General features: G+C 38.8%; 1 protein-coding gene across 1 annotated transcript; it reads left to right on the top strand.

The window, feature by feature from the left end:
* Window positions 1-1,253: 1,253 nt before the first annotated feature.
* LOC132128424 (serine/threonine-protein kinase D3-like) lies at window positions 1,254-27,647 on the top strand. Its single transcript, XM_059540176.1, has 17 exons — window positions 1,254-1,584; window positions 1,882-2,042; window positions 14,033-14,171; window positions 14,262-14,393; window positions 15,172-15,326; window positions 16,242-16,446; window positions 17,844-17,921; window positions 18,492-18,676; window positions 19,690-19,767; window positions 19,886-20,099; window positions 20,795-20,823; window positions 20,913-21,092; window positions 21,172-21,333; window positions 21,775-21,873; window positions 25,211-25,478; window positions 26,209-26,294; window positions 27,348-27,647. Exons 1-17 carry the CDS (start codon window positions 1,530-1,532, stop codon window positions 27,531-27,533), a joined length of 2,412 nt encoding a protein of 803 aa, XP_059396159.1. The 5' UTR covers window positions 1,254-1,529; the 3' UTR covers window positions 27,534-27,647.
* Window positions 27,648-27,731: the final 84 nt, after the last annotated feature.

Below are 27,731 nucleotides of genomic sequence, written 5' to 3' on the forward strand. Positions count from 1 at the left end.
GCACTGATCTCAGAACAGCGCCCCCTGTCCCGCTCAGAGCGCGCGGCGGTGTTAGAAGCAGCTCGTCGTCCCCATCAGCGGTGAAGGAACACGGCTCTGCTGATGTAGTCTGTCCTCACAGATGTGTTTTACTTAGTGATATCCATGCGGGCCAGATCTGGGCCGAAACTGCTTGCTGTCTGGGTTGTGAACGAGGACAACCTCCGCTGTGTTTTAATCAAGGATCGGAATAAACTCTGCTTTTCAAACCAAATTAATGTTTGTATCTCATTATTATATGATCTTGATAATCAGACAATTATCTATCTATCTATAATTTGATCTGTCTATCTATTTGCTTATCCATCCATCTATCTATAATTTGATTATCTATCTATCTGCCCATCCATCCATCTATTTATCTACACTCTAAAAAATGCGGGGATATTTTTTTTTTTAACCCAAATGCTGGGTTGAGCCTTTTGGGTTATTTTTTTCAGTATTTGGGTAGTTTTTGTGTTACCCAGCTCCTGGGTCAAATGTAACAACCCAATGTTTGGGTAGTTTTTGTATTACTTAGATCCTGGGTCAGACTTAACCCAGCGGTTGAGTTATTTATCACAGGGATTTAAATAAACAACCTAATTTGCTGGGTAAAAATCATCTATCTATCTGCCCATCCATCTATCTATCTGCCCATCTATCTATCTATCTATCTATCTATCTATCTATCTATCTATCTATCTATCTATCTATCTATCTGCCCATCTATCTATCTATCTATCTATCTATCTATCTATCTATCTATCTATCTATCTATCTATCTATCTGCCCATCCATCCATCTATCTATCTGCCCATCCATCTATCTATCTATCTATCTATCTATCTATCTATCTATCTATCTATCTATCTATTTGCCTATCCATCTATCTATCTATCTATCTATCTATCTATCTATCTATCTATCTATCTATCTGCCCATCTATCTATCTATCTATCTATCTATCTATCTATCTGCCCATCCATCTATCTATCTATCTATCTATCTATCTGCCCATCCATTTATCTATCTATCTATCTGCCCATCCATTTATCTATCTATCTATCTGCCCATCCATCCATCCATCCATCCATCCATCCGTCTGTCTGTCTGTCTGATATCCATCCATCTATCTTTCTCTCTATCTGTCCATACAGAAAAGAAAACTCCCTAATATTTCCAAAGTTTTCCAATCAAGGTCAAGATCCAATCAAGTTTTTTTCTTCTTCAGAGTGTGTGGTTTGTTATATTTATGTCCATCTTAAAATGACAGGGATACTGACCGCAGTGCTGCTGTATTTGGCAGTTTTAAAGTTCAGATCAGATAAGGTCTGATGTGTTTTGCTGTTTGGTGGGCAGTTCGTCAGACACACAAACAGTTTGAGTGTCAACTTCCTGCCTCAGCTGCCTGTCGTTCGTCTGCTGAAGCTCTCGCACAAGGAAACCAGAGCAGCGGCAGAAGTGTCTGAAACAGGGCTGCGAAATGTGCTAGCTCCAAAGTCAAGAAAATGGCAGCCAACTCAAACCACCGCCCAAAAAGCCTTGACATCAGTCATGTCTCTGGTAAGTTCCTCTTTCGGAGCTCGACTATGTTAAGCTTTAATCTTAAAGTTAATCTTAGGCAGGTTAATGCTAGTTTCAGTTGTTGCCTTGCACTTGAAGAAGCCTTTGTGGGACTTTCCTTCAAACACCAAAAGCCTTTAAATGCTTTCTGATGATGATATGTACATAACAATAAACAATTAGTGCAAAAAAATAATTGCAGTATCACTATACAAATGCTTTGGGTAAGCTGTGGTGAACCTGTAAACTTCTAAAGCAGCACCATTTGATGAGGGTTAACCCCTTACTTTCTCTCAGGTGCTTTCTCTGTGCTGTCCATGGGGCCCGAGTCCTCTACACAGGGGCCCAAATGTGTCCACTTTCAGATCGGGCTGCATAAAGAAGATGTACGGATCCCTGAGGGACACCTCAGCTTCCAAGAGGCGAAGCATCTCGCAGCTGAAATCATTGAGAGAAAGGTACTGCTCAAGTTCAACAAACGTGTCACTTTCTGAGGCGTAGTGATGTCGAAACATTGTTTACAATAGATCTTCCCTGATATATTTGAGTGAATGGGGCAGTCAAGTTCAAAAAGCATTATAAAGGGAGTTTAAAGGGTGCATTATTACAAAGTCTCTTTAAGACAAATCATGTCACTTGGCGTCATCTCTGAAACGCCTCTCAAGTGTGCAAGTGCAACTCCTATCTCTTTAAATGGGGAAACATCCAATTCTTCAAAACTGTTAAGCTTACGATTAAATTTCATATTTGAAATCACCAAAGAAATCTGACAACAACTAAAAAATTTTTGTTTCTTTTGCTCCAAATAGCGTTACAAAAAGCATATTTTTATATTAGCGAGACCAGTGTGTTCTTAATTAATGTAACAGATTAAAATAATATGAGACCGGAAGATACACCCATAGAATTTACAAATGGCGCCGCCCATTTTTACATCAGGAAAAAGGTGTCTAAAAATGAAAATGCAGGGGAAGTTAAAGAGAGTGTGTGTAAAGATGCTACCGAATTAGGTTCTACTCACACAAACACACACACACAAACACACTCATCAGTATCGGCGCCCTCCTGCAACATCTCTCCCCCTCCGGACGCCTCTCTGTTTGTCCTCTGTGGTTCACAGCATGTGCATGTAACTTTCCAACCACAGACTCTTCCCCTAACACACACACACACACACACACATACACACACACACCTTTTTCTCTGCTTGACCTTGTTATGGTGCCATTTCCACTGCAGTGGGACAGGATCATCTCACACACACACACACACACACAAACTGATCATTCATTCAATGTATGAATGATCAATGCATGAATGCTAACCGAACTCACCTAACATCATTCATGTACATTTTGAGACTTACCGCATACGTTACCGTTCCAGCTGTTTTCTATAAGTCATATGCAATTATAAATGTTACTAGTACAAGCCATATTTTACATGACCCATTACACTGCATGATTAATTTCATTTGTCTCAGAAATGTGGCTGTATGGAAATGGTTATTTGAAATATGTTTTTAAAAATGTTGCACTTCCTTTTATTTTTGATTTTTCTAAAAGCATCTTATATCCGATCACACAATCAAGGGGAAATAAATAAAACATGGTTTATTTATCACTAGCAGTTCATTGCAAATGTAAGGTCAAGGCAAGTGCATTGCATTGTGGGATGCAGTTGTGCGGGGTGTGCTCTGGTTGTAAAATTGGCCTTTTGGCCTTGAAAATAGGATGTAGAATACTTGTTAACTGTGAAACAGGTTTTCGCTACATCCTTTTTTATAAGGCTTCACCATCCACCTTATTTTTAATGCAAGTGCACACGGCCATTAACTTGAATGTGTGCATCTTTTGGTATCATTTGCTTTCAATTAAATAGTTTTACCATTTACCACTATTTGTTTTTCTTATTATTTACCAATACCGACTAATGTACTGAAAGTCTCGCACACGTTCAAAAAAAAAAAAAACCTTACTTGTGTGTTGCAAAATAAGGTGGATAATATTGGGGTAATATAATCATATTTTCTTGACTATAGCTGCTGCATTTTGGACTACCTGTAGCTTGTTTATTGAAGAAGCAGGACAACCACCTAGAAGTGCATTACAATAGTCCAGTCTAGAGGTCATAAATGCATGAACTAGCTTTTCTGCATCAGAAACAGATAACATGTTTCGTAGCTTAGAAATGTTTCTAAGATGGAAGAATGCAGTTTTTGTAACATGGGAAATATGATTTTCAAAAGAAAAGTTGTCTAATATAACACCCAGATTTCTGACTGTAGAGGTAGTAACAGTACTAGCTGCAAACTGTAGTCTACTAGATTCTGTGTACTGTTTTTTGGTCCAATAGTTAATATCTCTGCCTTAAAAGTGCACGTGACAATTCCTGTGTCACTGTGCAGCACGCAGATCACTTATAGAGCAGACGCAATGTGATTTGAATAAAGAGAGAGTGAGCGATGATTCACACTGTTTGTGAAATTATGTCTCACAGAAACTAGTTCAAATTACTTTATTAAATGAAAAAATATGATTTGTACCTCACCTAAATCATTACAATTATTTCACCTGTTTCCGGACAGAGATTGAGACGGTCATGCCAAACCTTTCACGGCTGCTTGAGATCAGTCTTTTTAGAGACCGCCAATCAATCATCCCAATACGATTATCAGCTGATTGTGATTGGTAGCATATCAATCAGAGCACCCTTAATCATCAGCACAACAGTGAAAACTAATGCCCCATTTTCTAATAATATTACCAAGGGCGAACATGTATATTGAAAGTAGCAGAGGACCTAGGACAGATCCTTGTGGCACTCCATATTTTACTGGCAATAAATTAGATGACTCTCTATTTAAATAAACTAAGTAGTAGCGATCGGACAGGTAGGATTTAAACCATCTTAGAGCCTGCCCTTGAATACCTGTATAGTTTTGTAATCGATCTGAGTATGTCATGATCTATGGTGTCGAACCCAGCACTAAGATCAAGTAAAACTAGCAATGAGATGAAGCCTTGGTCTGACGCAAGAAGCAAGTCATTTTTAATTTTAACAAGTGCAGTTTCTGTGCTATGGTGGGGCCTAAAACCTGACTGAATCTTCATACACATAATTTTTTTGCAGGAAGGAGCACAATTTAGGAGACAGAACTTTTTCTACAATTTTAGACATAAATGGAAGATTTAAAAGGGGTCTGTAATTTGCCAGTTCACTAGGATCTAGTTTTGGTTTCTTAATAAGAGGCTTAATAACCGCCAGCTTGAATGGTTTTGGGACGTGACCTAAAGATAATGATGAGTTAATAATATTGAGAAGCGGTTCTTCTGCTACAGGTAACAACTCTTTCAATAATTTAGTTGATATAGGATCTAATACACATGTTGTTGATTTAGATGCAGTGATAAGTTTATTTAACTCTTCCTGTCCTATAGTTGTAAAGCACTGCAGTTTATCTTTGGGTGCGATGGATGAAACTGAAGTGTTAGACGCTGTAGAATCTACAAATCTGCAAATTCTTTTAGGAATTCTGTATACGGCCCTGGTGGTCTATACACAGTAGCCAGAGCAAGAGATACATTAGATTTCTTTTGCATGTCTGACAGTGTAACATTAAGCAGAAGTATTTCGAATGAGTTAAACCTGTATCCTGTTTTCTGGGTTACATTGAGAGTATCGCTATATATTGTTGCAACACCTCCGCCACGACCAGTATGACGGGGCTCATGCTTATAACAGTAGTTTGGTGGAGTAGACTCATTTAGACCAATATAATCATTTGGTTTTAGCCAGGTTTCAGTCAAGCAGAGTACATCAAAACTATTATCTGTGATCATTTCATTTACTGCTTTGGGTGCGAGTGATCTAATGTTTATGAACACAAACAATTTATTTGACAGTTTTCTGGTTTAATCACGAACAGATTTTTTCTAGATCCTACATTATATTTATATTTTGACCTCACTATTCAGGGAACAGACACAGTCTTAATAGATTGGACAGCACAAGTACTTCTATCATTTAAGTCGGTAGAACAAAAGCCATCATAGCAGTTATTTGAGAATTGGCTTACTAGTCATATTGAGCGAAGTGTCCTGGAGATGTTGTCCAACAGGAGTTCTGCTCTGACTCTGCTGGGGTGCAGGCCATCAACACTAAAAATCCTAGGACGCTCACAGAGAAGAGTCACTGTTCTTTACACCATGACTATAGCCATTTATTTAAAGCAAAGGTCAACGGAGGAAAGCTTTGTTTCGTCCTCCAGGTGTGGTGTAATGTGAAAACTAATATTATATGTGACCCTGGAGCACAAAACCAGTCATAAGTAGCCTGCGTATATTTGTAGTAATAGTCAAAAATACACTGCATGGGTCAAACTTATTGATTTTTTTTTAAGCCAGAAATCATTAGGATATTAAGTGAAGATCATGTTCCATGAAGATATTTTGTAAATGTCCTACAGTAAAAAATATCAAAACTTAATTTTTTATAACTAATATGCATTTCTATGAACTTAATTTGGACAACTTCAGAAGCAATTTTTTTGCACGCTCAGATTCCAGATTTTGAAATAGTTGTATCTTGGACAAATATTGTCCTATCCTGTTTGGTCAGCTTTCAGATGATGTATGAATCTCAATTTCTAGAAATTTGCCCTAATGACTGGGTTTGCAGTCCAGGATCCCATATAGCCTAATAATATACAAATCAGGGCCGTAACCACCATAGACATTGAGGGGGACAAGTACCCCCCCCCCCCCCCCCCCCCCCCCAATAATTAAAAGTGATATCCAGTGAGAAGCGTCAGTTTAACGTTGAAACAAGACAGCAATGTAACATATGGAAGTTGCAACTCATTTAATATTAGTCAGCTGTTTTTTTACATTATAAATATGGCCATTTTGAGAGAAAGAGATGAAAGTTGTTTGTGAAATACCTTTTCTACAAAAAATTTAAGCTGTGAGTTTAGTTACTTAAAAACAGCGATTTTACCTCATCGTTGTTGAGTAATCTAATATTTCGATCCAGTATCAAAACTATTTTATTATTAGAAAGGTCACAAGATCCTTCAGAAATCATTCTAAATAATATGCTGATTTATATTGACAATTTTGTGCTTCTTAATATTTTTTGGAACCTGTGATACTTCTTTTTTTATTCTTTGATGAATAAAGGATAAAAAGAATAGCATTTATTCAAAATAGTAATCTTTTCTAACAATATATGTATTTACTATACCTTTTTATCCATTTAACACATTCTTGCTTTATAAAAGTATTAATTTATTTTTATTTTATTTTTATTTTTTTTAAAGAAGAAACAATTTACTGACCCCAGACTTTTGAATAGTAGTATAGGCTGTATTGTAACTCAAAATTTCTATTTTGAATGTTTCAAACACTGTAGTCTCCCTCATAAAAAACATTGGTAACATTGATAAATCATAAATCAGCAAAGTAATAATGGAAGAAAACGCACTGATCCCTTTACATTCCATGTTCTTTTCCTCAGTTTGAATCTGGTTTTGTTTCTATTTGCTGCATGGACCCTTGATCAACCAGAGACATGGAAGTCTTACAGTATGTGTATATCAACCAAATATATCAATGGTATCTGCAATTGTATGCTGTATTCTATTCATATGGAGATAATCTAAATAAAGTGAGACCTGTTCTAGACAGGGTTACAGCCTTGATACATACACTGTATAATGTCTTAAGAATTATTTTAACTGACGATATATGACCAGTGTTTTCAGTCAGCTGTTAGGAATCGGCCCAGTCTAGATTCATGAATCGCGAATCACTTTTGATCCAATTAACGGTTTTGGAAAAAAAAATGTTCGCGATTCAGTTAGATTCATTCGGACAGTTCACGGACACACTGAATAGTTTCCAGCGGTTTCTCACGTCGTAATAACTGGATACCTTATGAAACCGAGAACAAAATATCTACCTACGATCCATCTGAGGAAACGAAACTCGTAAATGTCAGAGATGAAGCATCTTGCGCATGCGCAGTTTATGAACGACCTTTCTACAGGTGAATGTGAAGCGTATCCAGTTCTTTATCCTGAGTGTTTCCAAAAGCTCCAGTGATCTGAAAACGAGGTAAACACCTCACACCTGGGCAGCACCACATCAAAGCGACACCCTGACCAGCTCGCGAGAGTCCGGTGGAACGGAAATGCAGCTCGATCACGTGTTTGTGTTCGTTACGTTTTCAGACCTTTCAAGTGGGTTTAACACCCTGAACCATTACCGTTAATGTATCATATAGAAACAAAATGTTCCCTCTAAGATGCGCTTTTAGTTTCACATTTTTTGTCTGTTTGACTTGAGTATTAGTTGAGAGGGAGTTTGTTTGCCGGGGTTCTGAGTGTTTAGTCTCAAACAGGAAGTTGAATGTGTTTGAAGCCGATGTGGAAGAGGAAGGCCTAATTTACAAAGAAATAACTGGCAGAACCAAGTGAATATGGTTCTGAGTTGATGAAGTAATTACTGTGATTGTGAAATGTTGTGGTATTTAAAGTAAGTAAACGTTAAAACAGGAAAACTAAAAACAGGGTTATTTAAAAAATACTTTAATCCCATGTGCAGTTTTAGCGCTATTGTTGAAGGATTGCCCCTAAAGTGCTCCGATTCACATCAATCAATAAAACATAATAATGCAAATTACAAATTAATTAAAGCAAAAATGTTTCCTTTTCATTATTAAGAAGTTTTGCATAAAGACCAGAATATTGTCAAAATGATCCCAATTTTTATGTATTTAGGTAGGCCTGGGCTATGTAAGCAATTTTAGAGCCCAATGATTTCCGCGATGTGGAAAATGCAGACAGAAATGCAGAATATAGTCATAAAAATGAAAAATGTATAATGAAATGTATAAAGTGGAATTTGCCGAATTTTGGATGGATCAAAAAAAAAAAAGTATGTCAGTACATTTAAAACATGCTATAGACTATGAATATTATGCCACCAAAATACCATTTAATTATGAATCCTGCATGTTCTGCGTGTCTTTGTATGAATGAATGGCGCAGACTGGAATATACAAAAAACAGATTTACCAGAAATTTGTTTAGCAGAAAATTTTAAATACACAACACAGTATTTCTGGAAAGAAAAGATAAGACACAAAATAATAATACATTTGTTTTGTTTTTTCTAAACATCAATTGTTAAGAGATGCTTTTTATTATTAATATGCAATAAAACCACTTAAAATGGAATCCAAAAAATTTATGGAAAACAGGAATTTGTTAAAAATAAATTTAAGGGAAAAAAAAAACATTTTATAGGGCCTTAAAAATTTGAGTTTGTTAAACTTTGTATAAATTGCTGTTTAATATAGTAAGTTGTATTATTTTAATTAATTAGACAGGTCTTTTGATTAATAAAATTGAATTTAATCTTTCAAATAGAGTCTAGAAACATTTAAACACACAAAAAATGGAATTTAGAAAAAAATTAAACGTATAACATGTTAAAGCACTCTGTGATTTTGTAGTCTCAATATTTTTGGCTAAACATATTGCTGATCAATTAGTACGTACAGTTCACACTGTTCATGTGCAGAGTTAAGAGACCTGGAGTATCAGGTGTTATTGAGTTATTGAGGAGAGTCTCAGTTTGACTCACATCCGTTGGATTTGAAAAGCGAATGATTGACATTAAGAGCCATCAGTTACGCAGTGGTTCATCGTTATCTGACGCACTTTCAGCCTCGTCTGAAGATGCTGATCATGATAAGATCTGCGGCTTCTGACTCTTACAGACTGAACTTACACTGGATATAAAAAGTCTACACACCACTATTAAATTGGCAGGTTTCTGTGATGTAAAATAAAATCAGACAAAGATAAATAATCTTTAATGTAAACTATAACCTGTACAACTCAATAAAAAAAACGAATCTTTTGGGAATGGGGAAAGTAAAAATAAACAACTTAAATAATGTGGGTGCATAAGTGTGCATACCCTTAAACTAAAACTTTGCTGAAGCACCTTTTGATTTTATTACACCACTCAGTCCATTTGGTTATCTTGACTTAGCAATATTGCCCACTCCTCTTTGCAGAAAAGTTGCAGTTCCAGCTGAAGAAAAACCGCCCAAAGCACGATGCTGCCACCACCACGCTTCACTGTGGCTTATGGTGTTCCTTCGGTGATGTGCAGTGTTGTTTTTTGCCAAACATGCGTTTTCGAATGATTATAGAATTATAGAATTAGAATTATTTTAGAACTAGTCCAAAAAGCTCAACCTTGGTTTCATCAGACCATAACACATTTTCCCACATGCTGTTTGGGAAATTTGTTAAATCTTGCTAAATCTAGCCAGGCTTGGAAGTTTTTCTTGCCACCCTTCCCTATAGCCCAGACATATGAAGAAAATGGGAGATTGTTGTCTCATGTACTACACAGCCAGTACTGCAGCTCCTTTAATACAACTATAGGCCTCTTGGCAGCCTCCCTGACCAGTTTTTCATTAAATGTGGATGGACTTCCAGTGCTTATTACTACCAATGTTGAGCCATATTCTCTCCACATAATGATGACTGTCTTAACTTTGTTTCATGGTATATCTAATGCCTTTGAAATTCTTTTGTACCCTTCTCCTGACTGATACATCTTTACAATTAGATCCCCAGGGCTTAAAGTTCTCCGGCACTGTTCCGGATTTCCGGCGTGCAGCATTTGGCTGCGGAAAAAAATAATCCTAAAAATAAAAAAATAAAAAATCTTGTTGATTATCACTTTCGAGTCCATGAGTTCGCCTAACAATGTTAAGAGAGGAGCAGCTTCCACTCTCAACCAAACTATCATTTACTAGACAATCAGAATGTTTTGCTCTTATAAACACGAGAAGCGCATAGTATCCAACTGCGAGGCGCAATGGTCAATAATGTCCATCTAGGGCATATTTACATAGAAAAGCTCATTATTAAGCAGCGGAGCTTTGTAAACAGCTCAGATTAATCATGGCATCTCCATAAGAACGATATGATTGCCAGAACAAATTTACCAGGATTTTTGAAAAGGTCCGGTTCACACATGATCTATTAATGGTAACTTCCCGGTAATTTACCAGTGAATACTGTATGTATTCACATTCTGGTTCTCCGAAATGTACACACGAAGCATGGGCGTCGCTAGGCTTTTTTAGCGAGGCTAAATCTTAGTTTTAGGCAGTTGTCAGACAGGAGGGTGTGAATGCTATGGATTTATTTGAAATCTTTTGTTCTTTAATCCTTTTTAGGCTTATTTATTTATTTATTTTTATAGAAGTATCGGTTTAGGCACCGTTTAGGCACCGGTACCGTTTAAAAGTATTGAAATGGCACCGGTATCGAATAAAATCCAATTGATTCCCAACCCTATGTATGATACAGCTTTCATTCTTAAGGTCAACCACATATTCATGAAAATGAAAATCAGTTTGAATAAATAAAGCAGTAACTTTGCCATAGTATCCTTTCAAATGTTAAAGTTGCCGCAGTCATTGCATGCTTTGCATGTGCTGCCCCATCCCCAGAAAAAAGTTCAGGCTCAGGATTTTTTTTTTGCTTTAACCCCTGGATCCCTCTGGTGTTTTGGAAGCTCTCTGCGGACCATGGCTTTTGCTGTAAGATGTTACTGAGAAAATGTGAGGAAAAGCTTACTAGAACAGCTATACTTTACTTAGGTTTAATCAGAGGCACTTTAAATGATGGCAGCTGTATACTGACTCCTATTTAACATGAGTTTGAATGTGATTGCTTAATTCTGAACACAGCCACATCCTTAGTTCTAAGAGGGTGTGCACACTTATGCAATCACATTATTTTAGTTTTATATTCTTACTCCTTCTTTCCTAAAATATTTCAGTTTGTTTTTTAATTGAGTTGTACAGGGTATAGTTTACATTGAAGGTGGAAAAAATTCTGAAATGATTTATCTACCGTAATTTTTAACATCACAGAAACCTGCCAATTTAACAGGGGTGTGTAGACTTTTTATATCCACTGTACATGCTTCTTAAAGTAGTGTTCATGCCCAGCATGTGTCTGTGTGACTGTGGGGTTGTGATTATATTAGATCTAAAGAAATGCACTGTAGAAGAGAATAGGCATGATGAAGTGTTTCTGTAATCAATGGTCTCCTGCACCATCTCATATCAAGACACAATCGAACACGGAAAACTACTCAAATGCACAGTGTCTCGATGTGAGATGGTTCAGGAGTTTGCGGTATTCTTAAAGGCCAAGTATCTTCTTTTTTTTTTTTACAAATATAGTACAACCTCTTAAAACCAACTTGATTTAAAGGTTCATAAATACATTAAAAATGTTTTAAAACCTTTGTTCATCTTCGGAACACAATTTAAGATATTTTGGATGAAAACTGGGAGGCTTGGGACTAGCCGATATATCGGCCGATATTTGGCATTTTTCAAATATTGGCATCGGCCAATAAGTTTTTCTGCTCGGCCGATGTCTTTGAGGTGGTACTTTTGTTTTGACGACGCTAAAAACATGCTCAAATTCTCCCTCTTGTTTACTATCATAGTTAAAGGTGCAATAGGAGATCTTAGAAAATGCTAACATTAGCCTGATAGCAGTGAAAGCGACCGTCCCCCTCTCCCTGCAATCGCCGTCCAAAGCCACGCCCCCTGAACACATTTATGCTCACAGACCAGAATACCAGAGACAACCTTAATACAATACGCTACATCAGCGGTTCCCAATTTCAGGAGTAGAGAGCAATGAACACAGTGTAGGGATCATATCGATTGGAACACAGTTCATTAGGATGTTTAACAGTATTTTTATTGTTGTTTTTTATTTGTTTATTTTGTTTAGTGTAATATACATTACATTAGTGTTGTCAAAAGACCCGGTACTTCGGTACCAAGTCGGTACTAAAAAAATTTAAATGTGACGGTACCAGGTTTCTTTAAGTACCGGTAGTACCGAGGTCCCGTTCAAACCCGGTTCAGCGCTATGATTTCCGCGAAGCAGAAAATGAGGACGGAATCTCAAAATCCAGTCATGAAAATGAAACTTACATTTTAATATGGACAGTCATGGAATTTGTCAAAGTTAGCATAAATTAATCAAATCAAATCTCCATATGGACCAGTATCTGTAAATGTTGCTTGAAATATGAATCTGTGTTCTGCGCGTCTCTGTGTGAATTAATGAATGGCAGAGACGTGCGGGTTTGTTTACTACATAAACTGAAGCGCATGACGCTTGCATTAATTTCAGAATCTGAGCTTCAGAGTTCTCTCTCCATCAAGCGATCTTTTCAGTTTCTCACACATGCAAAAGAGAGAGAGAGCGAGAGTCTTACCACGCTGAATCGACACGCTATATGTAAACTATTCTTTATTGTCTTCTCCTGTAATGGAGTTCATTTAGAATTATTCATATTCATTTTTGAACAAGCAGAAGACATACCGGTTTCTCCGGTAGTGGGCGGAGCTAATGCGCAAATGGCAATATTATTGGCTGGCGCTGATCTCTTACCGTCCCTGTTTTGATCTCAGCAAATCAGTTTGACCGAACGCAGACAACGTGATTAATATTCATGAACCCAGCAGCTCATCAATTCATAGTGCATTGTATATACATTAGTATGATAGTAGAATTAGTAGCAGTATTATCTTTTAATAATAATTAATATGAATACTAATTAATATGATCTATTACTTTTTTTTTACAGAAACCATCAATGACCAAAAATATCTTAAGCATCACCACCAGTCTTAAGTTCAGTTAAAATGACAAATATGCATTCATTAGGCCTAAAAGTTAATTTTTACATAAAGGCATTGTGCTAGAAATATTACTATTATTTAGTAAAATGTATGTGATACTGCTACTACTGTTGAAACATTTTATAAAACTTTATTTTTTAAAGAAATAAATCACAATATTTCTTACATGTTTTAATTTTAATAGAAAATCCCCTTTATTTACCAGAAATAAAATGTTTAAATTTCATAAATTAAAAGACAAATTAAATTTGGGTGAAACTTGTTTTTACTGTTTTTCATAATTATATAACTTGTAGAAAAACTTTAAACACAATTGTAAATAAGTATAAAGAATGGCATTGGTTTTATTTTTAGTGCTAAAAAGTTTTTTTTTTAATTAGCATATTTTTGCTTTGGTACCGAAATTGGTACCGAGAACCGTGGATTTTCACTGGTATCGGTACCGAATACTGAAATTTTGGTACCGTGACAACACTACATTACACTGTTTATACATATATCACAATATTTATATCTATTATTTAATTATTATAATATATATTATATCTTTATGACAACGTTTGTTGTTACTTTTTCTTGAATTATAATATTTTAAATATTGTTTACGTTTTGTTGTGCTATTCTGTCAGTTTTATAATAATTACCCTGTGTGTGTGTGTGTGTGTGTGTGTGTGTTAAGGCTCCAGAGTGCAGTGTCGTGGGTCTCGGTGAGAAGCTGCTGTTATTCAGACATGAGCCGAACACAGAGCAGATCTTACAGAGACTCACTGAAAAACACGACATATGCAACGGAGATCTGGTGGAGGTGGTGCTCGCTGGTCAGTAAACACACACACACACACACACACACACACACTATTCTCACTACAGGTGATGCTGACAGCTGTCAATCACGTTGATCACTCTAGGAACAGCTTCACTGACGGAGATGAAGTACCGTCCTCATTCTCTGGTCGTCCATTCGTATCGCTCTCCTACGTTTTGTCACTACTGCGGTGAGATGTTGTGGGGACTCGTCCGACAGGGTGTAAAATGTGAAGGTATGACTGCACAAAACACTCATACAAAATATTTACAATGTGTTGTTGGTAAATTGCCATTATTTGTTTAGAAACTGTTAATTATATTTATAAATTCATTTTTTTTACTCATAATATATTTTATTTTTTTTTATAAATGTATTAGGCCTATTTATTTACGTTGCTTAGTTTCTATGACATGATGCTTGATTTTACTTTTGTTACATTATGTCGTTTAGGACATTATATTTATTGTGTTATGAAGAGATTTGTTTATTATATAATATTTATCTTTATATTTTGTATTTATTGTTTATTATGTAAATTAATAAGTATTATTTAGAATATTTATCATATCACGTTATACAATTTTTTTGCTTAGTCACCATATATTTATTATTTATTATATATTATGTAAATTATATTGTTTATAAATATGTAAAGTTATTGAGATGTTTTGCTTAGTTTCTTAGTCATTAGTTTCTGTAATATGTTTTTAATATTCATTTTTATTTGTTGCTTAATTGCTTATTTGTTTATTACGCGATATATTTATTTATCAAGTCTTATACTGAATATTTGCATTTTATTTTATCGCCTAATTGCTTAATTAATATTTATTATTATGTTTATGTATTTTTTTATAATTATATTATTTATCAATATTGAAAACGTATTTTATTATTGCTAAGTTTCTATGACATGTTGTTTGTGTTTCACCATGTTGCTATTTTAAAAGTTTTGACAAATCTAAAAAAGGGAAGTGTTTGAGAGTTTTTATTTGTCTTTCTCTCTGCAGGCTGCGGTCTGGATTTCCACAAGCGTTGTGCGTATAAGTTGCCCAACGACTGCTCTCGCGTGTTTCGCCGCTGCGGCCCGAGTCTGTCGCTGTTCCCCCCCGGTCGGCCCCGGACCCCGACGCTCTCCAGTCACACCGGCGGGAGCCTGGAGGAGGTGACCATCCTAACCAAACACTATAGAATACCCAAGATGTGTCGCTCTAATAGGTTTGAATGGGGACAACACTCAGTATGGCAGCTCTATCGAACAAAGCCCCGCCTTCTGAGCAAAAAGAGCCAATCCCTGATGGGTAAAATCAGCACAGTCATGCTGCATCCCAGTTCACCTACTTATACAATGCCCTTAAAGTATGTACTCTTTTTATTTTGTTTTTTTGTGAAGAAAAAGTACACGCTTTGGAGTATGTAGCAGAATAGTAGGCAAGCTTTGGCACACTTTAACAGACGCTCTGTTGCTTTGTTATGTGCAGTCACTGTTTAAACACCACTGTCAATCATCTTGCCACAGTAAACAAAAATCCACATTTAGTTTAAGTTAATTTCCTTACTATTGGAGAGAAATGAAGAGGCAGGTTGCCAGTCGCGGGTCTATCATGCCTAAAACTCTTTTCATATGTTTGCATTATGATGCACTTAAAAGTTAATTACTAAACGTATATTTCTAAAAGTTAACAATGTTGCTGCAGATGCAATATAACGTGCATAATATTAAATAAAAAAAAATAATAATTATGTGAGACACACTATTTATCAGTAAACCCCTTTCTCTGCCTGTCTGTCGGTCTCACATATCTGCCATGTTTGTAGTTTTTAAACACTTTATATGCGTGTTTGTAGTTCTAATTGAATCTTTGTTCACCATGCAGTGTGTTGTGGGCAATTTTAGCTGTTTTTATGATATAGTTGTTGTCAGATTTCATTGGTGTTTTCACACATTTCGAGAATTTGATGTTTCCCCTTTCAAAGAGATAGGAGCTGTGCATGCATAACCAAGAGGAGTTTCACAGATGGCAGCTGATTTCTGTGAGGTGTTTAAAATGATCTCGGAAATGGTTTGTTTTCTCCTCAGATCAGCATGTCGAAGCCGTCATGCACGCGCTCGCGTCCTCCGTCCTGGGCCAACGTGCCGGTGTCTGTGGGGCTGTCGGAGGGGAAGGAGGCCCTACCGAGAGTCCCTCACACCTTCCACATTCACTCCTACACCAAACCCACCGTCTGCATGCACTGCTTCCGGCTGCTCAAGGGCCTCTTCAGACAGGGCATGCAGTGCTCCGGTGAGAACAACATCTCTTTCAAAACATTTTCAGTGTCCAAGTTAATACTGAGAACTGAGAAGGGATAGTTCACCCAAAAATGAAAAATGAGTCATTAGTTGCTCACCCTCGTGTCATTCCAAAGCAGTATGACTTTTATTAATCTTCAGAACACAAATTAAGATATTTTTGATGAAATCCGAGAGCTCTCTGACCCTCCATAGAAAAAACTGGGATGGATTCCAGAAAGCAGGGTTAACTTACCATCTTACCGCATATCGCCATCTAATTGATGGTTGTGCAATCATTTGTCATATTTTTTTGTTTATCCTTTTAATCGCTGAGTATAAGAACTATATTGTTTGTTTGATGCTAATTATATAACAAGAAATATCACATATGTTTTATTTCTTATTATAGAAATATAGTAAAGAAAATACAGATCCATGACAATAAAATCTAAGTATATTAGATTAGATTGAACATAACCTTGTTATAATAATGTTTTATAATAAATGTAAAGATAAGTATTATATATATATATATTATTTTATAGTAATATTATATGTAATACTGTGCGTAATCTGTCACACCCACTGGTGTCTCATCAGTAGGCCACGCATGTGCTGATATTGGAAATTTTTGCACATTAAAAAATAAATATGACCTCAATCACATTTACACACTGCCTCCAAAACATTCGTCCATCAAATAAAAAAATTGCCAATATTTGAAAAATGTCAAATATTGGCCAATATATCGGTCGACCACTAGTCACAAGCCTCCCAGTTTTCATCCAAAATATCTCAAAAAGTTTATCTGTATTTCTGGAATACACCCCCCCCGACATGTTCACAAGTCCAGAAACGTAGCAAGGAAGTCATTATATTTATTTTGCAAAGGGTATTCTCGTAGCTTTGTAAAATTACAATTTGAACCACTGACTATTTTACCGATCCCCTTGCTTTGTTTCTGGGTCTGGGAATATTTCGGTTGTGTTGCTGTCTACGGAGGGTCAGAGAGCTCTCAGATTTCATCAAAAATATCTTAATTTGTTTTCCGAAGATGAATGTAGGTTTCATGGGTTTGGGGAGTCACGAGGGTGAGAAATTAATTCAGTTTTGTGTGAACTATTCCTTTAAAGGTGCAGTACGCGACTTCTGAGAAACACTGTTGATATTTTAAATTACCAAAACAAACACGCCCCTATCTTGAGAGCTCCGCCCCCAGCCTCATGAACATTCTATTCAACAGGCCCCTCCCCCATCATGAGTGGACACGCCCCTTACTGGTATTTGGCTGGAAGTGTATTTTGGTGCGCTTTCAACAGCGTTTCTCAGAAACTATGAACTTCTGCTTTAAGTCTTCTGAGCTGTGAAAGAGCAATAACTTCTTGCTTTCTGTGTGTTTCTCTGCAGACTGTAAGTACAACTGTCATCGCAGGTGCATGACTCTTGTTCCTCCCGAGTGTAATGGTGAGAAAGCAAACGGAGAAGGTCAGTTTGATTGTGTTTGCATGGGACAAAAATCTTTCTAGCTCACATTTCACCCCAAATCAAAATTTCCATAAAGATATTACAGCCTATTTTTAACACTTTTTGCATTGTAATAGTATTATTTGACATTTAAATAAAATGTTTTTGTTTTAGTTTGTCCACCACTATTTTAATGTAAATCAGCATAAAGGCAGTTAAACAGTTTTTTTTATTTTTTATTTCTTTATGTAATATTTATATCTATTATATTCATATTAAAATATTTATTTCTTTAAAATTGTATTTTATATACACAGAATATTTCCTTTTTTTGCCTAATTGTTTGTTAACAAATGAGCAATGAAATGCGAGCGCTATAAAACATTATATGATATGATTTTACATTATATAATGTTATTATTTGGTGTTGTCATAAAGTGAGTGTGCTGTATTTTCAGAGCCTGAGGAGAACACAAAAGTGGTCACATTAAATGATCTCTATGAAGAGCTGTGATATAAAGACCCTCCGACCATAGATATAACACCGCTGCAGCCGTCCGTCGCGTAAGGATCCACATCACACCTGATCCTGATCAATGCAGCGCTGCAGACTGAGCTCATGTGTGTGTGTGTGTGTGTGTGTGTGTGTCAGGCCGTGTTTCAGCAGTAATATTCCTCTGATGCGAGTGGTGCAATCAGTCAAACACCGCAAGAGAAGAAACAGTGGAGTGCTGAAGAAAGGCTGGTTGATCCATCACACCAACACTGACACACATGTGAGTGACTCTTATTCATACGGAGAATTAATATGATGTATTTTTATTTACAGATTATTTCTATTTTATTATTTTTATTTATATAGACTACAGGTGAAATGTTTGGGGTTTGGCAAAAAAAAAAAAAAAAAAACATTTTTAATGTTTTAGTGTCAATACTATTATAGTTTTTATTACTAGTTTTGATTTGTTTTTATTTTGACGTTTTTTTTAATTGAAATATTTAAGTTTTTGACATTCTTATTTTTATTTATTATCATTTTAATTTGTCTTTATATGTACTTAATTTGTTTAAATGTTTATTTTGACTGTTTTTTATTTAAATTTTTGTTTACGTTTTTTGTCATCCTTATAATTATATTATTATTGTCATATTATTAATATTATTTGTATTATTTTAATATGTCTATATATTAGTGATACAAATGATTAATTGCATTCAAAATAAAAGTTTGTGTTTACATAATATATGTATGTGTTCTGTGTGTATATATATATATATATATATATATATATATATTGAAAGTATTTAAATGTATATATTTATATTCATATAACTTATATTATACATAAATATATTTAATATAAACATTACATATTTTCTTAAATATATACATGCATGGGTTTGTATTTAATGTAAAAATAATTGTAATTATTAATTAGTATTAACTTTAATAATCCTACTCACAGAGGCTTTATTGATTTTGTCTTAAGTATAGTCAAATATTCTGAAATATTATTATAATTTAAATTAACTGTTTACTGTATGAATATATTGTAAAAAGTAATTTATTCCTGTGATGTAAAGCTGAATTCAGCATCATTACTCCAGTCTTCATTGATCCTTCTGATCTTGAAGATCTTTCTGTTTTTTTTTTTCAAGATTCTTTGAATTGAAAATTCAGAAGTAAATCATCTGTTAGAAATAGAAATATTTTGTATCATTAAAATATTTTTTTTTTTATCTTTCGTATATTTTATATACATTTCTATTATGTTTTTTGTCTTTGCAGAGAAAACGTCACTACTGGGTATTAGATGGGAAAAGTATCACCCTGTACCCGAATGAAATCAGCAATAAGTACTATAAGGTTTGCAAGTCTTTAGAATGCATTTACCAATTCACAATGCAAAATACAGCAACGTTAGACACATTAGTCTTAGGGCTTTCCTGCAGTTATTGATTTAGTTGCATGTGCTTCATTTCAGGAGATTTCTCTGTCAGAGGTGCTGCAGGTTCGAGGTCCGGCTCAGCTCACTGTTCCTGTGATGGCAGGTAACAGCACACACTCGTTCGAGCTCGGGACCGTATCTCTGGTGTACTGTGTGTTTGCGGAACAGGACGGCCCATCATGGGAGTCAGCTCTCGATCAGGCCCTCAGACCGGTGCAGGGCACTGTGTGCCACACGACTAACAACACCGGTTAGTAAAATATTAAATACACTCTAAGTTCAACCAAAAATGAACATTTAGTCACCCTCGGGTCATCAGAGATGTAGATGAGTTTGATTCTTCATCAAGATTTGGAGAAATAAAGCATTATATCACTTGCTCATCAATGGATGCTCTGCAGTGAATGGGTGCCGTCAGAATGAGAGTCCAAACAGCTGATGAAAACATCACAATAATCCACACCACTCCAGTCCATCAGTTAATGACTTGTGAAGCCAAAAACTACATGTTTGTATTAAACAAATCCATCATTAAGATGTTTATGATTCAAACTGTTGCTAAATTATGAGTCCGTAATCCATAATAACACTTCCTCCAGTGAAAAACTCGGGAGAGAAATCTGCACGGATTTCTTTTTCACTGGAGGGAGCGTTTTTATGGATTATGGACTCATATTTTGAACAGTTTAAAGTTAAAACGTTGTAATGATTGATTTGTTTCTTATACAAACAAGCAGCTTTTGTCTTCTCAAGGCATTAACTGATGGACTGGTATGGATTATTGTGATGTTTTTATCAGCTGTTTTGACTCTCATTCTGACGGCACCCATTCACTGCAGAGCATCCATTGCTGAGCAAGTGATGTAATGCTACATTTCTCCAAAAGAAACAAACTTCCACATCTTCTACGATCCTCAAATTAAATGACACCTCCTCTCTTGCCAGGTGATGGAGAGAACAGTGACCAGACCCAGGTGGGACTCAATTTTTGATCATACAAATAAAACCACTGTGTCTCAAAGAGAGAACGAAGCGTCTGATGGTGTTCGTGTGTGTGTCGCAGGACATCAGTGAGCTCTATCAGATCTTCTCTGATGAGGTGTTGGGTTCGGGTCAGTTCGGGGTGGTTTACGGAGGCACTCACAGACACACGGGACGTCCGGTCGCGATCAAAGTCATCGATAAAACAAGATTTCCCACTAAACATGAGGAACAGACCAAAAACGAGGTCTCGATATTGCAGGTATGAGTTCAAGATGCCATTTCCCCCCCAGAAATCAAACACTTGTGGTTATTATATCGTCTTCATGTGTGTGTTTCAGAGGCTGTCTCATCCAGGAGTCATTCATTTAGAAGGGATGTTTAAGACCATGGAAAATACTTTTGTTGTGATGGAGAAGCTCCACAGCGACATGCTAGAGATGATTTTATCTCACGAGAACGGACGTCTGTCTGAACGCACCACTCGCTTTCTAGTCACTCAGGTAAAGAAGCTCGTTCGCTCTTAAAACACTGATGAAAAAAAAAGTAATCTGTGGTTCCATGAAGAACTCTTAAAAATAAAACTTTCATAGGGGGTTTTGTAGCAGTGCCACTGAAGAGCCATGTTTGGTTCCTCAAACAATCCTTCAGTGACCTGTTCTTAAAACAACCATTGTCTTTGTGAAGAACATTTCAATAATCTAAAGAATCTTTTTCCACCATAAAGAACATTTTGTGGAATGGAAAGACTCCATGGATTTGGAAACTTTCCATTTCACACAAGGTTCTTCAGTTGTTAGGAACTATTCTTGGGGGAACCAGAAAGAGTTCTTCTATGGCTTTTGCTGCGGAACCCCACGTTTGTGATCTTTATTTTTAAGAGTGTAAATCAGTGGAGACTACAGAAGTCTGAGTCAGTTGCTGATCTGTGGTTGGTGTTGAAGGTTTTGGAGGCTCTGCGGTACCTGCACATGAGGGACGTTGCACACTGTGACCTGAAACCAGAAAATGTGCTGCTGGCTTCCCCTGAACCATTTCCTCAGGTCTGACACGCTCTTATATGGCTCTTTACTCAAGATTGTCAATGTTTTTGACACTTAAAGGGTTAGTTCACTCAAGAATGACAATTCTGTCATTAATTTCTCACCCTTGTGTCGTTCCAAAGACCTCTGTTCATCTTCAAAACACAAATTAAGATATTTTCGATGAAATCCGAGAGCTTTCTGACCCTCATTAGACAGAAACACAACTGTAATGTTGCCAGATCCAGAAACATAGCAAGTTTATTGATGTTCTGGGAACATTTCAGTTGTGCTTCTGTCTAATGAGGGTCAGAAAGCTCTCGGATTTAATCGAAAATATCTTAATTTGTGTTTTGAAGATGAACAGAGGTCTTATGGGTTTGGAACGACATGAGGGTGAGTATTTAATGACAGAGTTTTAATTTTCGGGTGAACTAACCCTTTAAAGTCTAGTCTAGAATAACATGTGTCCAATCCATCCATCCATCCATCCATCTTCTTCCGCTTATCCGGGGCGGGTCGCGGGGGCAGCAGTCTAAGCAGAGAACCCCAGACTTCCCTCTCCCTAGACACTTCCTCCAGCTCTTCTGGGGGGACACCGAGGCGTTCCCAGGCCAGCCGGGAGACATAGTCTCTCCAGCGTGTCCTAGGTCTTCCCCGGGGTCTCGTCCCCGTGGGACGCGCCCGGAACACCTTCCCGGGAAGGCGTCCAGGAGGCATCCGGAACAGATGCCCGAGCCACCTCAGCTGACCCCTCTCGATGTGGAGGAGCAGCGGCTCTACTCTGAGCTCCTCCCGGGTGACTGAGCTTCTCACCCTATCTCTAAGGGATCGCCCAGCCACCCTGCGGAGAAAGCTCATTTCGGCCGCCTGTATCCGGGATCTTGTCCTTTCGGTCATGACCCAAAGCTCATGACCATAGGTGAGAGTAGGAACGTAGATTGACCGGTAAATCGAGAGCTTCGCCTTGCGGCTCAGCTCTTTCTTCACCACGACAGACCGGTACATCGACCGCATTACTGCAGAAGCTGCACCGATCCGTCTGTCAATCTCCCGTTCCATCCTTCCCTCACTCGTGAACAAGACCCCAAGATACTTAAACTCCTCCACTTGAGGCAGGAACTCTCCACCAACCTGAAGTGGGCAAGCCACCCTTTTCCGACTGAGGACCATGGCCTCGGATTTGGAGGTGCTGATTCTCATCCCAGCCGCTTCACACTCGGCTGCAAACCGTCCCAGTGCATGCTGAAGGTCCTGGCCTGATGAGGCCAACACGACAACATCATCCGCAAAGAGCAGAGACGAAATCGTGTTGTCACCAAACCTGACCCCCTCTGGCCCCTGGCTGCGCCTAGAAATTCTGTCCATAAAAATCATGAACAGAACCGGCGACAAAGGGCAGCCCTGCCGGAGTCCAACACGCACCGGGAACAAGTCTGACTTACTGCTGGCAATACGAACCAAGCTCCTGCTCCGGTCGTACAGGGACCGGATAGCCCTTAGCAAAGGGCCCCGGACCCCATACTCCCGGAGCACCCTCCACAGGCCGCCGCGAGGGACACAGTCGAATGCCTTCTCCAAATCCACAAAGCACATGTGGACTGGTTGGGCAAACTCCCATGAACCCTCCAGCACACTGTAGAGGGTATAGAGCTGGTCCAGTGTTCCACGGCCTGGACGAAAACCACACTGTTCCTCCTGAATCCGAGGTTCTACTATCGGCCGGATTCTCCTCTCCAGTACCCTGGCATAGACTTTCCCAGGGAGGCTGAGAAGTGTGCTCCCCCTGTAGTTGGAACACACCCTCCGGTCCCCCTTCTTAAAAAGAGGGACCACCACCCCGGTCTGCCATCCCAGAGGCACCGTCCCCGACTGCCACGCGATGCTGCAGAGGCGTGTCAGCCAAGACAGCCCCACAACATCCAGAGACTTGAGGTACTCAGGGCGGATCTCATCCACCCCCGGTGCCTTGCCACCGAGGAGTTTCTTGACTACCTCGGTGACTTCAGCTTGGGTGATGGACGAGTCCACATCTGAGCCCTCAGCCTCTGCTTCCTCAATGGAAGACGTGACAGCGGGATTGAGGAGATCCTCGAAGTATTCCTTCCACCGTCCAACGACATCCCCAGTTGAGGTCAACAGCTCCCCACCTTTACTGTAAACAGCGTTGGTAGGGCACTGCTTCCCTCTCCTGAGGCGCCGGACGGTTTGCCAGAATCTCTTCGAGGCTGACCGATAGTCCTTCTCCATGGCCTCACCGAACTCCTCCCAGGCCCGAGTTTTTGCCTCCACAACCACCCGGGCTGTAGTCCGCTTGGCCTGCCGGTACCTGTCAGCTGCCTCAGGAGTCCCACAAGCCAACCAGGCCCGATAGGACTCCTTCTTCAGCTTGACGGCATCCCTTACTTCCGGTGTCCACCACCGGGTTCGGGGATTGCCACCTCGACAGGCACCGGAAACCTTACGGCCACAGCTCCGAGCGGCCGCTTCGACAATGGAGGTGGAGAACATGGTCCACTCGGACTCAATATCTCCAGCCTCCCTCGGGATCCGGTTGAAGCTCTGCCGGAGGTGGGAGTTGAAGATCTCTCTGACAGGAGACTCGGCCAAACGTTCCCAGCAGACCCTCACAGTACGTTTGGGTCTGCCGAGTCTATCCAGCTTCCTCCCCCGCCATCGGATCCAACTCACCACCAGGTGGTGATCGGTTGACAGCTCCGCCCCTCTCTTCACCCGAGTGTCCAAGACATACGGCCGGAGGTCGGATGAAACGACCACAAAGTCGATCATCGACCTACGGCCTAGGGTGTCCTGGTGCCACGTGTACTGATGGACACCCTTATGCTTGAACATGGTGTTCGTTATGGACAAGCTGTAACTAGCACAGAAGTCCAATAACTGAACACCGCTCGGGTTCAGATCAGGGGGGCCGTTCCTCCCAATCACGCCCCTCCAGGTGTCACTGTCGTTGCCCACGTGGGCGTTGAAGTCCCCCAGTAAAACGACGGAGTCCCCAGTCGGAGCACTTTCCAGCACCCCTCCCAGAGACTCCAAGAAGGCCGGGTACTCTGCACTGCCGTTCGGCCCGTAGGCACAAACGACAGTGAGAGACCTATCCCCGACCCGAAGGCGCAGGGAAGCGACCCTCTCGTTCACCGGGGTAAACTCCAACACATGGCAGCTGAGCTGGGGGGCTATAAGCAAACCCACACCAGCCCGCCGCCTCTCACCATGTGTCCAATCGAGATATTTAAACTGATGAGCACGAGACTATAATCATGTTTTAAATTCCAGCCATGGAATGCAAAAACTGAATGCATGATAAATGCATGCATCGAATGCAATGTCTCTGTTTCAGGTCAAACTGTGTGACTTTGGTTTCGCTCGCATCATCGGCCAGAAGTCGTTTCGGCACACTCTCGTCGGGACGCCGGCGTATCTGGCTCCGGAGGTCATCTGTAGCAAGCGTTACAATCGCTCTCTGGACATGTGGGCTGTGGGCGTGATTTTATACGTCAGTCTGAGTGGGACGTTCCCTTTCAACGAGGACGAGGACATTAATCAGCAGATCACCAACGCTTCGTTCATGTATCCACGCCAGCAGTGGTCCCTCATCTCCCTGGAGGGTAAGAGACCATGTGTGTGTGTGTGTGTGTGTATAAACAAACACATATACACACACATACATAAATGCATGCATACATAGTGGCCTTTTGTCATTTTAGACCAAATTCATTTTGGAATTTTAACGTTTTGAGTTTTACTTATTTTTACTGAGCTTGATTAGAAAATGGCTTAAAAAAGAACAAATACAATCAGCCGCAATGACGTAGTCTTCAATGATGTCTAAACAGCTAAATGCAAACCTTGAATACTGTATTAATTCAAAATAATATGAAATAGGTTTTTTTTCTAATATTTCAGTTTATATATATATATATATATATATATATATATATATATATATATATATATATATATAGGTGAATATTGTATAGTACCATAAATTCCCCTTCAAATATTAAATATTGAAGAGTAAATATTATTGAAATAAAATATAATATATAAATGACTATTAATAAATTACTCCTACTTTTTATTTATTTTATTTTTTTAACCCCCTTTATAAAAGTTAATTGCAACTTATCAAACTTTTTTTTCCTGAATTGCAAGATGCAGAAGAGAGTTTGAGAAGTATTAGAGAGAACTTTGTGTGGGAAAAAAAGTATGAGACTAAAATCAGCAGTTTTTAAAAAAAAAAATTATTCCGTTCCCAGAAATGGGCAAAGCCTCCATAGTTGCATGTCAGATGGTTTCCTAACCTTCTTTCTGCTAACTCGTTTGTCTGTCTCTCAGCGGTGAACCTGATCAATAACCTGCTGCAGGTGGTGGTGAGACGCAGGTTCAGTGTTGGCAAAGCCATGGGTCATCCTTGGTTTCAGGTCTGTTGACTTACTCCAGAAATAAAACACATTGTATTGGCATGCAAATGCACTGACTGGATGTGCAGTGTGATTTATGTGCAGAGTGATTCATGTGCAGTGTGATTCATGTGCAGAGTGATTCATGTGCAGAGTGATTCATGTGCAGTGTGATTCATGTGCAGTGTGATTTATGTGCAGAGTGATTCATGTGCAGAGTGATTCATGTGCAGTTATTCATGTGCAGAGTTATTCATGTGCAGTGTGATTCATGTGCAGTGTGATTCATGTGCAGTGTGATTTATGTGCAGAGTGATTCATGTGCAGTTATTCATGTGCAGAGTTATTCATGTGCAGTGTGATTCATGTGCAGTGTGATTCAGGGAAGTCGTGGCCTAATGGTTAGAGAGTCGGACTCCCAATCGAAAGGTTGTGAGTTCGAGTCCCGGGCCGGCAGGAATTGTGGGTGGGGGGAGTGCATGTACAGTGCTCTCTCCACCCTCAATACCACGACTTAGGTGCCCTTGAGCAAGGCATCGAACCCCCAACTGCTCCCCGGGCGCCGCAGCATAAATGGCTGCCCACTGCTCCGTGTGTGTGCTCACAGTGTGGGTGTGTGTGTGTGTGTTCACTGCTCTGTGTGTGTGCATTTCGGATGGGTTAAATGCAGAGCACAAATTCTGAGTATGGGTCACCATACTTGGCTGAATGTCACTTCACTTTCACTTTCACTTTCATGTGCAGTGTGATTCATGTGCAGAGTGATTTGTGTGCAGAGTGATTCGTGTGCAGAGTGATTCATGTGCAGAGTGATTCATGTGCAGAGTGATTCATGTGCAGTGTGATTCATGTGCAGTGTGATTTGTGTGCAGTGTGCTTCAAGTGCAGTGTGATTCATGTGCAGAGTGATTCATGTGCAGTGTGATTCATGTGCAGAGTGATTCATGTGCAGTGTGATTCATGTGCAGAGTGATTCGTGTGCAGTGTGATTCATGTGCAGTGTGATTCATGTGCAGAGTGATTTGTGTGCAGTGTGATTCATGTGCAGTGTGATTCATGTTTCTCCCGCTGCAGAACTTCCAGATGTGGTGTGACCTGCGTGAGTTTGAGCAGCGGATGGGATATCGTTATCTCACGCATGAGGCGGATGACGAGCGCTGGAGATCCTACGCTCTGGAGAAAGGCCTCAGTTTCCCACAACATTTAGCAGCAGCAGCAAATGAAGAGCAGAAGCAACAGCCATCAGCCACTTATATATAACTGTGAATATTGTATTATATCAGCAACTTTGTGAATCTGCTGTGTTGTAAATCTAATTATTTTGTTGTGCTTTAATATGTGACATATTTTTCAATAAAATAAGCAAGAGGCTAATCTTGGGTATGTTTTTCTCAGAAACTGTAAGTAACATCAAATTAATAGAATTAATAATTATATTAATAATTTATAGGTAAAAAT

This window comes from Carassius carassius, chromosome 3 (assembly GCF_963082965.1).
Source record: "Carassius carassius chromosome 3, fCarCar2.1, whole genome shotgun sequence".
In the NCBI taxonomy this organism is placed as follows: Eukaryota; Metazoa; Chordata; class Actinopteri; order Cypriniformes; family Cyprinidae; genus Carassius; species Carassius carassius.